The sequence below is a fragment of the Mesoplodon mirus genome (assembly GCF_964341445.2).
Source record: "Mesoplodon mirus genome assembly, chromosome: X".
In the NCBI taxonomy this organism is placed as follows: domain Eukaryota; kingdom Metazoa; phylum Chordata; class Mammalia; order Artiodactyla; family Ziphiidae; genus Mesoplodon; species Mesoplodon mirus.
Window position 1 is genome coordinate 102,505,288 of NC_138981.1, and position 16,611 is coordinate 102,521,898.

Here is a 16,611-nt window from a genome sequence, read left to right on the forward strand (position 1 = left end):
AATTGAACAAAAACACAGACAGATTTTTAGCTTTCTTGAAGCAGTATTAGCAGCACGTAGAGGGAAAAACATAAAAACACCTACTTTAAAAGACACAGCTTAAAGTTCCGGCCCTCACTTAATTGGCCATAGGTAAAAGGTACGAGGAAATACTTCCGCACCACTTAAACAACAGCACAACAAAGAATAACAATGTGAACAGAAAGTGATGACAACAGTTTCGGCTCTGTTTCATTCCTTACTAAGCCATTGATTTGCAAAGTTCAGGATAAATTGTTCTCTTGTTTAAGGCCTGCACACACCAAAAAAAAAGACGTTTACTCAAATCTAGAAGGCATTACCACGAGACATAAAAATCCAAGGTTGTACAGAAAGTAAACATAAAACCAGTATTTTTACTTTCTTCTAGGTCCCAGGATGGTACTTAGCAAACAAAACAAGACCAAAATATTATATAGAAGTGACTTAGCACCAGTTCTATTATACAAAAAAAAGTTTTTAATTGCACATGCTGTATTCTGCAATTCACTTTTTTATGTCTGGTTACTGAGCAGCAAATTGTTTTCACGCCTAAAATCTCTGCGAAGAAAAATTATCAAATGACAGAAGAGACTGAGTTGGGTTTTTTTCTTTTTCAAAACAAGCATAGCTGCTTTCCATTACAAACCCATAATGCTCTTTCAAGGGCAGGAAACATGAAAAAATAAGGAGGTGGGGTCTCATTGGAGAAGAATAATACCTGGTCACCAAAAGTTGTCTGACAAAATACAAGCTGTTGGTAGTTTAAAAGGCTACTCCAGACAACAGTCCTCTGAACGTTAATAATCACTGCTAGTCCTCAGAGGAGAAAAGGCACTCGCCCTAGGAGCAATGTTTCAGATTGGACAAGCCAAGCCTGGTTTTGATGGCAGAGTCACTGGCTTGCAAGTGGAATTGAATATAAGGGAGCCAACAAATCATTCATTGATAATAAATATAATCAATCTGCTATGTTACATTCATGTCTGAACTTTTGCTTGTACTGGCATACCTCTATTAAATGCAATTAGAGGAGATCAACAAAACAACTTGTGGCTCTTACTTTAGATCAATTCGAAGATTTTATAGCCATTTCAGATATCAGGTTGCTCAAGAGGGTGGTTATGAGCACACATCGTGCCTCATCATTCTGGGCAACCACAATGACTGGCATCCTACCTTGGCTTTACCAGCTAGTACTTTTCTATGGACTATCAGGTTAGGACTGTTTGAAATGAATCACGTCGTAAGAAAATGTTGCCTTCCACTACTTCAGTGGATTAAAATCACCTTTTCCCCACTGCAGGCAATCTAATCTCATTGAGGTCTTCAATTGCCATGTCAGCTATAGCTTCATTGGAAGAAGAAAAGTCATCTACTGCCCCCTGAGGTCCTAAATCCAATATAAGGCAGAATGAATCAGCCGAGCTTTCAATAGAACATGTACTGCATTAAGATGTATGTCTTTATGAATCTATAAAATATCTCAATTTAAAAACATATTCAAGGAGTCCAAAACCAGTAGGTAAAAAGATAAATTGCTTATGTTAAGAGTTTACAAATCCGGCACACATACAATTTTTCCCCCGCTAGAAAACTATGGGCTTTACCCATGACTCTTCCTAACTCCATGGCATTATTGAGGATTGAGGAGGCACTTGTTACTGTATTATAAAAGTCAGTTTGGGGATATTCAGTGGCTTTTTACAAACTGATGTCACCCAACCCTGAGTGAAAGGATTACATAACCTGAAATGGAATACTGTCACGTCCTCTCTTCCCAAGTGCCATTACTGGTGCCCCAGGATCGTTCAGTATTTCCTTTGGCAAGTCCCATGTTATATCGCTTCAATCCTGTTGCTTTTCTAGGATGGAATGACATGGGGTTCTTCCAAAAAAACAACTCTGCTAATGGTCCACTATCTGTGTAAACCTCAAAGGACAATCTGAGCCCCTTTTAGATTCTTCTTCCAAGGCTTCGTTTCTAAAAGGACAACTCTTTGAGTCCTCTGAACATATTAATAAGATTACTTTCTTTCTAGTGGATGCTCACGGAACTGTCCAATGTCATGAAGAAGTCTATTTATTATATGTTCTAGGTGTCATCTCTCCTCTTTTATCTATAGGTATTTCTAGATAAAAGCCAGGAAAGTTTGTTGCTGCACATGGTGTTCTGACCAAATTAAAGAACAAGTAAAAAGATCATTATTCATTCACTGTCATTCCCTCTGAAGATAAATGATGCTAAATGATAACGTTATGACGGCTGTAGAGCCATAGAGGGCTATCTTAACTCATCTCGATGTTAATTTGCTCCTTTGATGGCACCAAATTCAAGTTGCAATCGAACTGTAGAAATGTCTGTCCTTGGATAAGGAAGTTTTGCAAGCACATTGTTTTACCAACCTTCAGAATCTGGATGTTTTGTGTTTCCAAAGTTTGCCAACACACCTGCAACACACACACACACTTAGATCTATGCTTTATTCTTTGGCAAGAGAAACAAGGTTTTGCACTTGACCTTGCTCATGCTCCTAAGTGTTGCTCTCTTGCTCTGTAGTTGCTAACTACAGAGCTACATTTGGTCTGAAATTTTCTTCTTGCACATTTTTATTGTGAGTAAGAGTTTCCTGATCTAAGAGACCTTCAGAACATTCGAAAATATAAAGAACCAGCATGGTTGTTTCCTAAATAGCTTCTGTAGTCAGTGTGCTCCTGACTGTTATGTCTGCTATAATAATTATCAGAATTCAGCATGAAATCTTCAGAATGCTCATATCTTTTAAACCTCCTTCCTTCCTGGTTATATTCTGACTTCTGTGGAGCCTCTCTTCTTTTGCAAAAATCCCCCCAATAGGAAGCATTAGCGCTTCTTGATGATGTTATTGGCACGTGAAAGGGCCTATATTTCACTTTCTGGTTAAATGTGTTATCACTAAACCGCCTCCTCTTTCTTGTGACAGTGTCTAATTGATCACTGGCACTGGATTTGTGGTGGTAGCTTTTATCAAATAAGTATTTGGGGGCCAATATTTCCCTCTTTTTGCTGTTGCTCTTCTTATCTCGAATAGAATTGTTTTCACCTTCAAGCCATGAACATCTCAGTTCATAATTGGACCTCTTGCCTGGTTTCCTAAGCTCGTATTTAGAGTATTTTTCCTCCTCATGTTTCCACTCTGAATACAAGGTTTGCTGACTTGACCTAATTTCTGGATCGCAAATGATGATTTCATCAGTGTCAAGAGATCCCTTTTCAGCCACAGATTTCTCTTTCTCCTCTTTGTTTATGCTAAGGATTTCACTGAAACATTCAGAATCACTGCTAATATCCTCTAAGAAATCTGTCAACTCCAAATCAAAGTCTGCTGACCTGTTGGGCAAGGAAACTTGGCTTTGACTTGTGGATATGGAATCTTGGACCTGGTAAGCATGAGTCTGTTCCAACAGATGGCTCTTTCCAAAAGCTGAGGATGGCCAATCACCAGCTTCACATACTGTGTCCTTGCAATGATGTTTAAACCCCTTAAACATTCTACATTCTTTGGCATAATCCACTTTCCCCCTCTTTTGTGGTTTATGCTCAGGATCCTGAGTACAAATCTTTGTGCAGGAATCATCTTCTTGCACCTGTTCTCTCTTGTCTAGGTTTTGCATTTGGCTCAAACTGGTTAAACGATGCTTATGTTTTCTCAAATTGATTTGAAATCCACTTCCTTTCACATGGACGGCCCTCTGCCACTGACATGTGCTTGTTACGTGACTTGGTTCTAGGTAGATACGGGCATATTTTGGAGTTTGATAATAGTTTAGAAGATAGTCAATAAATTCATCTGTTTCATAGATCTTCTGTTTCCTGCCATGGTCTCTCTCAACTAATCTGGAAGAATAGGATTTATTAGAACCATGGTAGTCTTCTTTCTCAAGAGATTGACCTTGAATCATTGCAATTTGCAAAGAATTCTGATCAGGGAGCAAACTGTGATTGTATTCACTGGTTAATAATTTTCCAGTTCTCTCTTTTCTAGCTGAATATCTTAATTTTTTTTCCTCAAGGTGGTGGGAAGATTTACGTAAGTGATCCGTAGCTCTTTTCTTCATTTTTTGTTTTCGCTTGTTATCTGACTTGTAAACCTGATATCTTGGCATTTCCTCCTGATTTTGAAGATACTGAGTGTTTAACTCTTCTTTCTTCAGAGCTCCCAGTGTGGTCCCCAGAGCACGATTAGCTTTGGAGCCTGCAACATCTACTTCACGTGGGTTAAATTGTATAGAGCCCTTCAAAGAAAAAGGTTAAAAATCTCACATGAAAAACTAAACAGACTAAAATTTTCAAAGAAAATTGGGCTTTCTAGCATTGTTCTGAAGAGGTTTCTAACTACACCTAGGATAGATTGAAATTAGGAACAATATCACAGTGAAGAAACAGGAGGTACTAAGTTAAATGTCTCGGTCTAACAGGAGCTGCTTTTACTAGGTCTGTGCCCGTCTTTACGTTAGAAGGCACCCCGGTTTACATACCTTCAAAAGCACAAGACTCTTCGTATACCCAGACAAAACTATAATTCAAAAAGATACATGCACCCCTATGTTCATAGCAGCACTATTTACAAAGCCAAATCATAGAAACAACCTAAATGTCCATCGACAGATGAATGGATAAAGAAGATGTGGTACATATATACAATGGAATACTACTCAGCCACAAAAAACCCAAAATAATGCCATTTGCAGCAACCTGGATGCAACTAGAGATTTTCATACCAAGTGAAGTCAGTCAGAAAGAGAAAGACAAATACCATATGATATCACTCATATGTGGAATCTAAAATACAGTGCAAACAAACCATCTGCAAAACAGAGAGAGACTCACAGACATAGAGGACAGACTTGTGGTTGCCAAGGGGGTGGAGGAGGAAAGGACTGGGAATGTGGGCTTAGCAGATATGAAATATTATATATAGGATGGATAAACAACAAGGTCCCACTGTATAGCACAGGGAACTAGATTCAATATCATGTGATAAACCATAATGGAAAAGAATATTTTAAAAAAGGAATGTCTGTATGTATATAACTGAGTCCCTTTGCTGCACCGCAGAGATTACAACACTGTAAATCAGCTATACTTCAATTTAAAAAATTTTTTTTAAAAAGCACATGACCCTTTTTCCTTTGTTCACAAATGGATGAGTCTACTTACTGTTCCAGGTATTGTGCTAGGGGCTGGGGACATGAAGAGGAATAAGAAATGCTCTAGAGCCCTCCCTGGGGCTACAATCCTAGAACAAGGAAAGACTGATGGGTGAAATGTGTGTCTAAAAGGGTCAGCTGCCTTTGTAAAAGATAAACAAAGGGCTTTCTGGGTTATAGTCCAGCCTCTTCCCATGGATTGCAGAGGGGCGTGACCCTGAGCTGCCCACCTCACCCACCCCAGTTGGAAACCAGACAGCAAGTAGAAAATATGGCTGTGCCAGTGGTTCTCTCTGTGGTGCTCTCTGCTCTGCACGACTGCAGGGCAGGTGAAAGGTCCTGTGCATGGGCCCTACCTCGCTGGGAGAGTTTGTACGGAGCTCCCACTGACACCTGGCACAAATCAGGGCACAGAGCTTACCCAGGGCTCAGGATTAGAACCTGCGGACTGCATTATCAGTGTAAGATATTGATGAGGCCAAGAATTAGGCACCACACATATTTAAAGAGAGAAATTCTTCAAGAGGAGTCACCCTTGGCAGTCACTAAGGTAAACTAAAAAAGATCCAGCTCACCTTATTGTAAAGGTAAATGTGAGGTTTTTCTGATCCTGATTTCATGCAGTTTGATTGGCCACACCAATGAGAACAAAAAGCTGAGATGGCAAATACACATAAAACTAACTCTATCTAAAATGAATGCCACGGGACCTCCCTGGTGGCGCAGTGGTTAAGAATTGGCCTGCCAATGCAGGGGACACGGGTTCGAGTCCTGGTCTGGGAAGATCCCACATGCCACGGAGCAACTAAGCCCATGCACCACAACTACTGAGCCTGTGCTCTAGAGCCCAAGAGCCACAACTACTGAGCCTGCGTGCCACAACTACTGAAGCCCACATGCCTAGAGCCCGTGCTCCGCAACAAGAGAAGCCACTGCAATGAGAAGCCTGCGCACTGCAACGAAGAGTAGCCCCCGCTCGCTGCAACTAGAGAAAGCCAGTGTGCAGCAACAAAGACCCAACTCAGCCAAAAATAAATAAATAAAATATTTTTTTAAAAAATAAAAAATAAAATGAATGCCATTCACTTTTCATATTTAAGAACACTGAATATGGCTTTTTAAATTAACACTTTGGGAGGCCTTTCTGGCCTTTACTCTGGGACATCTGCTGAGTCTGGTTATCTTTAGGAGGCCAGTAAGTGGGAGAACAAAAAACTTCCGAAACTGAAACTCTCCAAACAAAACAATTGGCCTGTGATGTGAGACATCCCTTAGCAAATAGTTTAAGACTAGACTAAGGGACTTCCTTGGCGGTACAGTGGTTAAGAATACACCTGCCAATGCAGGAGACACGGGTTCAAGCCCTGGTCTGGGAAGATCCCACATGCCGCGGAGCAACTAAGCCCACGTGCCACAACTACTGAGCCTGCACTCTAGAGACCACGAGCCACAACTACTGAGCCTACGTGCCACAACTACTGAGCCTGCGCTCTAGAGCCCACAAGCCACAACTACTGAGTCTGCGTGCCACAACTACTGAAGCCCACAGGCGTGGAGCCCGTGCTCTGCAACAAGAGAAGCCACCGCGATGAGAAGCTCGCATACCACAACACAGAGTCGCCCCCGCTCGTGACAACTAGAGAAAGCCCGCGCGCAGCAACGAAGACCCAACACAGCCAAAAATAAATATTTTAAAAAAGGACTAGACTAACCAGGCACTTGCTCCACAAAGGTCTCTGTTCAAGGTTCTCCCTTTCCATCCAAACCTGTCACAGATGAATGGCCAATGAAAATTAATGGAGGACTACAAACGCAACACCCCCACCATCCATTTCTTCCTCCGTGCATTTTTTGTTACCTCAATTAGGAACTTAGAAAAGTAGATGCACGAGCTATATTGCCCCAGGTGAAACCATCCTAAAGTTTAGAAACACAAAGTGTGTGTGTGCCAGATGGTTGTGGGGGGAGGCGGGGAAGTGGGGGTGAGACCCAACGCCTTCAGAAAATCTGGGTATCCCTTTGGTAAATGCACAATTGGGGTTATTAGAGATCAGCCTATTGAAAATAAACCCTAGTGAATACAGTGAGTCTTCCACGTGTGCTGTTTAAAGGGTAGGCCATTGTTTAAAAGTAAAGGTCATGTCTCAGAAAGGTCACTACCTACCCAAAGAGAAGAACAATGGGGCAAGAGCCTTACTGTGATTTTCCTCAGGAGCGCCCGCAGCAGGTGGAGGGCCTCCAGCTGCCGCCGGGCCAGCAGGCCCTTCCCCTCCTCCCAGTCCTCGGAAGAGCTGGGCCCCTGACGGACCTCTGCTTTGGCACTGTCCTTCTGTCTCCTTTGCCGGTGTCTGTCCCTTTCCTTCAGGGCGTGCCTCCTGACTCTGGCCTTTCTCCTCTTTTCCTGGGCTTTCCTCTCCTCCTCTTTTCTCTTTCTGGATAATGATTAACAGAGTCAACCCTTCAGAAGGTATTTATCAGTCATTTGCTCCCCTTCCCACTCCCGTCCCCCTGCCAGGGCCCTACAACGCATAACTAAATTGATGAGTTAGAAACATGTACAGGAGACCTCATGCAGAGAGTATTAAAAAAAAAAAAAGAAGGCAACTGAATTCAAAGGAGGGGCCTCTAGCCTCCACCTTCTCAAACCATCAGCAGGGGCTACTGGATCCAGCTTTCACAGCGAAGATTCCTTTTCTCTTGAGATCAAAACCTTCCGTGAGTTGGTGGCACAGGGGCAAATGACAGTAAGTCAAGGCACTCAGAAAATAAAGGTGAGAACTGGTCTTTGGTGCATACTACTTAACAGAGTACACCACCATAAAAACAGACTGGCTTAGAAGAATACGGCCTTATTTTTCTGCCATTTTCTGAAAATTTCAGCTGGGTAGGCCATGGGTAGGCCCTCATGGAAACATAGAAAAGGGGGGAAAAAGGACAGTGGCCTGAGGGAGGGCTTAGCCAAAAACTAGAGGATTAGCTAAACTGCATGGTCAATCTGGAAATTTGGGGGGAATCGTTATCTTGACTGGGCTCAGTTTCTGGCCAAGTTTCACAGATGTGACCTCAAGTAACTCCTGGCACTCCTCCAGCCAAATAAAGTGAGAGGCAGGTGGAATGGTACTCTTAGACTCCTCTTTTGAATGGCTATAATTTGCATAAAAGACTGGAAGAATAAACATTCAAGGGGAGGAGCTGGGAGGTAAAACTGGTTTTGGGAGCCCTGTGGTTCTGGACCATTTGTCCCTTCTTAGCAAACCTTTGGTGATCCAATAGCCCTTTCTAGTCTCAAGCTCCTAAACTGGGAAACAATGATAAACTCAAAGAAGTAAATATAGGGCTTCCCTGGTGGCACAGTGGTTGAGAGTCCACCTGCCGATGCAGGGGACATGGGTTCGTGCCCCAGTCCAGGAAGATCCCACGTGCCGCGGAGCGGCTGGGTCCGTGAGCCGCGGCCGCTGAGCCTGCGCGTCCGGAGCCTGTGCTCCGCAACGGGAGAGGCCACAACAGTGAGAGGCCCACGTACCGCAAAAAAAAAAAAAAAAAAAAAAAAAAAAAAAAAAAAAAAAGAAGTAAATATAGAGGCTCCTCAAATTCACAGAAAGAACTTAGGCCAACGAGAAAATTAGTCTCAACAAATCCATGCCTTCTGGCCTATGGGTTAGATTGGTTATTGATCATTTTATGGAAGAAAATCTTTTCCAGGCCTAAAAAGAACTTTTCCCCCAAATTTCAATTGATAGGCAAGGTAAAATTTGGTAAATTTAGGTAAACTGCTAGAATTTTCACTCTAAAAGTTCCTGGTCTTTTTTTTTTAATAACCATTTCCTCCCAGACATTTTAATCTGGCTGGTCCCACTACTCTTCATTACTTGTTCTTCCTGACAAGCATACTTTTTAAGTCTCTTGCTTTCAACTGCTTTCTCTTTTGGTTTTGTGACAGCACATTGGAAAGACTGTACCAATTTCTGCTCCCCGCAGCCATTCACCTGAAGGGATAAATCCATAAATCAAAAGTTTAAAAAAACCCTCTTCGTTGAAGTTGGTCTCCTCACCTTTCAGCCTCTTCCTCTTCTCTCTTCTTTTCTTTTTTCCTTTCTTCCTCCAGCTCTTGTAATTGCAGCCTTTCTTGATTTCTCCTCCTTATAGCTCCTTCACTGAAGTGTTTGGTTGTATCAAACATAACCTGCCCCAAAACAATTCAAAGTTTCATTAGAAAAGTTTGCCCGCTGGCTGGGTGTGTCGAAGGCCAGAGAGATAAAACTAATTTGTACATGGCAGTGCCAAACCAAATGAATTAAAAATGCCTTCTCTGCATCCCAGCACCCAGACTGTTCCACTGCTTCTCAGTTACCTGCCAAACAGTCCTTGTGGGGCTCTAGAATTTTCTTTGGCAGAACCCTAGGGAGCTCACTTGACAGCCATAGGCGGCATCACAGTGCCATGATGGATACAAGTTCTAAGGGATGTGAGTATATTGCCTCTGGCTTGTTATAGTGATTAACTGAGTTAACATATTTTTTTAATCACCAGAGACAAAAAGAGTCCAAAAATGGGTGGGAGGAGGGTGGGAGAGCAAAGATGTAAGAAAACTGACCAAATGAGATACAAGATCTGACTACAGTGATTATTAAACAACTTTGCAAATCTCTAAATAAAGTGGAAGTCAGACTGAGGTGCTACAAACAAATTTGCCTAAAAAATAAAAGGAGGCAGAAGTAGCTATTTAAATATGCATGAGTGATAAACACCAAATTCACCATCATGGTTACCTTTGAGGGGAGGGAGGGGCCTGCGACTGAGGATGGTACACAGAGGGGAGCATGTTCTCGTATCACTGGTAATGCTTTATTTTTTAAGCTGGGCAGTGGTACATGGGCGGTCATTATAGTATTTGCTATATCTTTTGTCAGACTGAATAGCTCGTAATTTTCAAATATATATTTTAACCCCCCCACACACACATACGAAGCTACTGAAGCTGAAAGTCCAAATTCACACTAAAGACTGATTTAGAGAAAAAGGAGGGTTTAGCTGCGTCTTTTCTTCTGCTGGATTAAGGCTTCAAGGAGGTGACCAGGCATTCAGACAGTGATGAACTGACATGCCTGGATAGACAGGCTGACTTAGAAAGGAAAGGATCCAGGTTTGTTGGGATTCTGTTTTAGCAATTTACCTGACAGACAACATGAAAGTATAATAAATTGTGACCCCGGTAGCAAAGAGGGAGCAAACTGCTCTCCTCGTGGTTTCAAGCTGCATGTTGCCCTCTCTCCCAGCAACTTGTCAAATAAGTATATGAGATACTTCCATAAGGACCATGAAGAATCCTTTGATGCCCCCAAGAAGCTGGGGCAGAGCCCCAGACTATAACAACCATCGTTTTCAAACCACAGCTGGCAGCATGGCTGATAGCAGAAGAATCTTCAAATCAGGATGATATTTTTTCCCCTAATCATCCACTGATTAACGACAACACAAATCTTTACATTAGCTATTGATCAGAGCCTACTGGGGTCTAAGGAAATTTGTCACAGATGCTTCCTCCTAGCTTTTACTCAGGACCACCTGAACAGTGGGAGATTTTGTTTAAAACCCCCTGGCTGCTCCTTACCTTAATGTTACATGCCAGAGCTTTCCCACCATCTCCTTTAAGCATCAGCTTCATCCCCCGGAGGGACTCCATGGCCTTTTCAAAGTCAGTTGACTTCTGGTACTGTATAAAGGCCTCGAACGTCTGCAAGCCAAAGCTGAACCCCCCAAAGCTCCCACCAGTCATGACTTCTCGGTAGGGGTCGAGCATCGGAATATCCACATTCTTGATCTTCCCAAAACTTTCAAAGACCACCCGAAGGATCTCTTCACACGGCTTCTCCCCGCTGGAACCTTTAGGTGCAAACCACTTGCAGGGCAGGCCTTCGAAGTATATGGAATCTGGGCTCTTATCGTGGTCCTGCTCTTCGGACCCATCACCCAACGGCGCCCTCTTTTCTTTGGGGAAATGTTCCCACTCCCCCTGGGCATCTGTGGCCACTACTCTTAAGTCTGTTTTCAAGCCGCTTAGCTTGATGATCTTCCCGTGTAACTTGGCCTTCAGGATCTGAACCAAACTGCGAGTTTCAGCCTCCCCCTCAAATCGGATGAAGTCCTTAGTACTCTTGGAGAGCCGCACTGTGGTGAACTGGTCAGGACAAATCAGGCTCTTCAGCTGGTTAAGAACTTCCCAGTTAGAGAAGGGCCTCGTGGGCCCCGTGCTCTCAGGGAGCAATACATTGATCATCAACTTTGCTATGGGCTTGAGGTAGAGGTGCTGAGCCGCACAGAGCTCCGTTGCCTCTGAATTATCATACACCACGGTGATCGTCATGGTGTCCACGGGAAACCTTAGAGGGCGAAAGGGAACATTTTGATACAAATGGAGCAAAACGCAGATTTAGATTTTGAATGCTGCCATTTTCTGGACTTAGGTCACATTGATAGGGGAACGTATACTATCAAGAGAATTAAGACAATAGCTTACATTTGTTTAATGTGTTTTAGAGGTTTCAAAGAGTTTCCAAAGACTGTGTCTCAGTTCCCCTAACTGTAAAATAGAAATAATAGGATTTCAGGAAGGAGTAAATGAGTGAGTACAGGTGAAATCCTTAGAATAGTGCCCAGCACACAGGAAGTTCTCAATCAACATAAGTTATGGCTACTATTATTATTTTTTGATTACTATTTTTTTTTTGCGGTATGCGGGCCTCTCACTGTTGTGGCCTCTCCCGTTGCGGAGCGCAGGCTCCGGACGTGCAGGCTCAGCGGCCATGGCTCATGGGCCCAGCCGCTCCGTGGCATGTGGGATCTTCCCGGACCGGGGTGCGAACCCGTGTCCCCTGCATTGGCAGGCGGACTCTCAACCACTGCGCCACCAGGGAAGCCCTATGGCTATTATTTATACTACTTTGTCTCATTTGGTTCCTGAAGCAACCTGTGAGTAGGTATTTTCATGCCTGTTTTAGAGATGGGAAAATTCAGATGGATTCAGGAAAATTAAATGACTTGCCCATATATTGACACTCCAAGATTCCAAATCTCCAGTCTATTGTACAATCGATTGAGCTCAAATGTAAAGTCCCAGAAAAACCTGCTGGGGATGGCACAGAAACAGGGCCGGGGTAAAATACATGTAGCACATTCATGAACACACACCCAGCCGACATTTCTAACCCAGGTACCTGATCTAGCATCCTTCGTCCAGGTTGCTTTCCAAGTCTCACATGGACGTATCTACTCTCATTCCTCCAGTCTGTCGACTTTCACTAAATTGAACTCTAAGATCAAGGGAAGAGAAGATAGCCTCTCCTAGTGAGTGGCAAAGAGAATCTTCCCTCTACTTTGACACTGGAAAACCCTCCAAACATGAGTGCTTGCCAGCATTTTTCACATGAACAAGCTCTCTTAAGCTGTCCCAAGGTGAGTAATATCACTGATACTGGGAATTAGGGATTTCTGATCCTATTTGCTGACTTCAAATAGCACTTCCCAACTTTATTTTCTTTTCTAAAAGTGGATGTATTCAGAGTCTGTATCACCTGAGTTTCTCATTAATGTCAAATTCAAGAAGATTCAGACTCAAGCATATATGGCCAGATGATGGAAAGTCTAACGCAAGATTTACTACTAAATCTTGGTTAACCTTATAGGTATGTACTTCTTTTATAACTTTCCCTGAAGGACAACCCAAATGAACTCCCTTTAGGAGAAAAAGTTTGTATAAACTGTTTTTTAAAAGGCCACCAAAAGCAGTATCTTATATTAGGTTCTAGAAATCCTTATGTTAGCAACACTGAACTGGGATGATATGAGAATAAACATGTGCTCCTTCTCCAAAAACATTATCTGAAGAGCATAATGAAGACAAAATCCAGTCCGTTTGCTGCAATTTTCAACATAAATAAGAGTCAACACTAAACTCCTTTAGGAGAAAAATTAATTTGATATTCAATTAAGATATACTGAACCCCCAAATTTATCTGTAATCAAGAGGTATTTATTTATACAACCTAATTTAAAGCAAGGCTTTAAAAAATATTCCAGAAAAAATATTCACAAAATAGTTAATCACTTCAAAGTAACCGGTTTGTCATGCTCTCCATTTATTCCAGTGATACTGCTTTTGTTTTAAACACTTTGGAATGCTTCGCTTGGATTGATTTCAAAGTCTGAGCTACATTCTTTTAAATAGCCTTGATGGAGGTCAATTTTGAAATTCTTTTATCGTGTATTTGATATTTCAAAATCATCAAAAATTATCTAGAATCAAGAATGCTGGATAAAATGAATGACTATAAAGAACAAACTGACTTTCTTAATTGGTTTATAAGTCCCCTTACAAGGAGATTCTGAGAAAGCCTCTAATTATTTTTTTTTAATTAGTGCGTACATTGCTGGAACAGGTATAAAGCTTTGAAAGATGGTAAGTTTGAAGGACAATATTGACTGTTGTAGTATAACAGTTGCAAAAATGATCCTAATATTCCACCCCTCCCTGTATCCACACCCTTTGTAATGTGACTTTGAGTTGTTGCTATCAAGAGATAGAGTCTATTTTTCCCCAGCCCTTGAATTTGAGACGGCCTTTTTTTTCCCTAACAGAATGTGGCAGAAGTGTCCAAGTGCCAGTTCTAAGACAAGGTGTCAAGTGGCCCTCACTCTCCTGGAATCCTGCCATACCATGAGGACAATCCTGGGCTAGCCTGCTTGAGGATGAAAGGCCACATGAAAAAGCCCTCTTGTGACAGATGAGCTATCCTAGACCAGCCAGCCCCCAGCCAACCCACCAATTGATGGCTGACACATGAGCAAACCCTGTCAAGATCAGATGCAGCCATCACAGAACAGCAGAACAGTCCTGAGAACCTATAGACTTGTGAGAAATAATAAATGGTTTTTGTTTAAGCCACTAGGTTTGGTGATGGTTTATTATACGACAACAACTAACTGATACAAATATCTAAATTTTAATTAGTTTCAAGATACACAATCCCATTTAATAGTTTTTACACAAATAAATAAGAATTACAAAAACCCATTCCTGTGAGTTTTGGGAAGAAAGAAAAACTAGGCACCTTCATATCTTGCTAGAGATAGTGAAAATTAATTACATCATTTTTTTAGAATAACTTGGCAAAACAAACCAAGAACCAAAAAAATATGCTCATCCCCTTTGGTCTAGTAACCTGCTCTAGAAACTCATGCTAAGGAAAGAATTAAAAATAAGAAAAGAACATGTTCAAAGCTGCTTATTGCAGTGTCATTTCCTTTTTTTTTTTTTTTTTTTGTGGTATGTGGGCCTCTCACTGTTGTGGCCTCTCCCGTTGCGGAGCACAGGCTCCAGACGCGTAGGCTCAGCGGCCATGGCTCACGGGCCCAGCCGCTCCGCGGGATGTGGACCAGGACACGAACCTGTGTCCCCTGCATCGGCAGGCGGACTCTCAACTACTGCGCCACCAGGGAAGCCCTGCAGTGTCATTTTAGACACAATTTTGTCACAACTATGTATACACAGGAATGAAGCTCAGAATTGCATTATGACTTTTTGCAAAGTGGTTTTAATAAAACTTTTTGCTGACTTACAGTATTAACAGATGCATTTGTAGTCATTCATTTAAAATTATGGTCAATATAAATGGATTTTATTAAAAACTTCAATTTTTCCTTCTACTTCAGATTAACCTCACAAAGCCCACTAAAAATCATCAAATTCTTGAGGTTAAATATATGCCTCATATCCTTCATAAGGGTGATTTCCACACAGTGAAACAGTTTCTATATTTTAGCCAGATCTCTCCCCTTTCCTTAAGTATAATAAAGGTTCTCCTCAAATTTGGAGGGAAAACAGTCAGATGGTATTTTATAGTGCTTGATGTGCTGTATTTTTCACATTAAAAAAAAAAAACTGGCTATCACTTCCATCTCACACCAAAGCAAAAATAAACAGTAAATTCTACAGCAGAGGTTACAACTCAGATGATCACAGTGGACAGCAAGATGGTCTCAGCGAGCAAAAAACACTGAACAGAGGCGGAGGCCAGCGCCTCATCTGAACCCCCCGTGAGGGAAGGAGGGCCTGGGGTGGCCGCATCCTCCTATTCATCCAGAGAGGCCAGAAACTGAGGTCCTTATGCGAAATCTGCTTTTTCAGACGCTGGCAATCAAGGAAAACAATTTACAAGCACTGCAAAGTGCAAATAAACAGACCTGCAGGCCTTGCTGCCTTGCCTGCCCACAGCCTCTGCTCTAGGGTCGATGTTTGCTCACTGGGCCCTCCAGTGACAGGACTCTACACCTCGATTCGGAAGCATTTAAGTTATTTTCTGACTTTCTCAAGAGGACCCAATTGGTTTTCAAAAGAAAAAAAAACTGGCCTCCTTTAAAAACCTCAGTTCCCAATTCCTCTTTCCCAACTTCAGCAACAGCAGCAAATTAGACATTGCTTCTCCTCTCTTCCCCTGCTGGTCACAGGCTTTAAAATGAAATGTTTGTGAATATTTCATCTTTGAATACTCTCCCAGAATAGGGAGCTAACCTTCCAATCTTATTTTTTTTTTAAATATTGAGGACCTACTGTGTACCAAGAAGTAAGCTTTTTACATATGCCATGGCTTCAATGCTACAGCAATGTCATTGGCAATTTCTGCCAGATCACTGAAAATTAACCAAATGGTGCCTGGCACATAGGTGCATGATAATTATGAATTCCTATTGCGATGCTTTTTCCTTAAAGAGGCCTCAAGCCAAAACTAACAAAAAATGAAGGAGGAAGAGGAGGGGGAGGAGACTTCCTACCAGGAAGACAGGTAGGAGGGGGAGAGGGGGAGGGGGAGAGAAAGAAGGAAGAAAGGGAGGGAGGGAGGTGTAGGTGTGTACTTATTGACATGGAAGGACGCCCATGATACTTTTTAGAGGAAAAAATAAAAAGCAAGTTGCAGGATAATAACGTGCAATGTGATCTTGTTTTTGTAAACGTAATATAAAGTAATAAAAGTAATATAAACACACATGCATGGTGGACACACGTGCACGCACACACATACACACCTCTATAAAGTCTGGAAGGATGTACATCAAATTGTCAACATTTCATCTGGGAAATGGATTAGGAGTATTCTTATTTCAATTTTTGAATGTTTACAATAAATGTCCTAATTTTGTATTAAAATTTTTTATTAAAAAGTGGAAACTCACATGATAATAACAAACTATTGAAAGGAAGCAGTTCACAGTTGCTGATACAAACTGGCCCAGAAAAGAATCAAAACAGAGTAATACAGAAGCAACTCCCTTTTCCCATCAAAGACACCCCTCTGCCTGCCATCACTGTAAATGCCCACAGGCATCTGGACCCATGACCCAAGTTTGTGT

At 42.0% G+C, this 16,611-nt stretch overlaps 1 protein-coding gene across 1 annotated transcript; it reads right to left on the reverse strand.

Moving 5' to 3' along the window:
* Positions 1–2,664: 2,664 nt before the first annotated feature.
* Positions 2,665–11,587, reverse strand: LOC309796801 (A-kinase anchor protein 17B-like; the record flags this gene model as incomplete). Its single annotated transcript, XM_082610145.1, has 4 exons — positions 10,820–11,587; positions 9,261–9,391; positions 7,406–7,640; positions 2,665–4,293 (listed from the first exon to the last, which is right to left on the reverse strand). The coding sequence occupies exons 1-4, from the start codon at positions 11,570–11,572 to the stop codon at positions 2,665–2,667; spliced, it is 2,748 nt and encodes a 915-aa protein (XP_082466271.1). The 5' UTR covers positions 11,573–11,587.
* Positions 11,588–16,611: the final 5,024 nt, after the last annotated feature.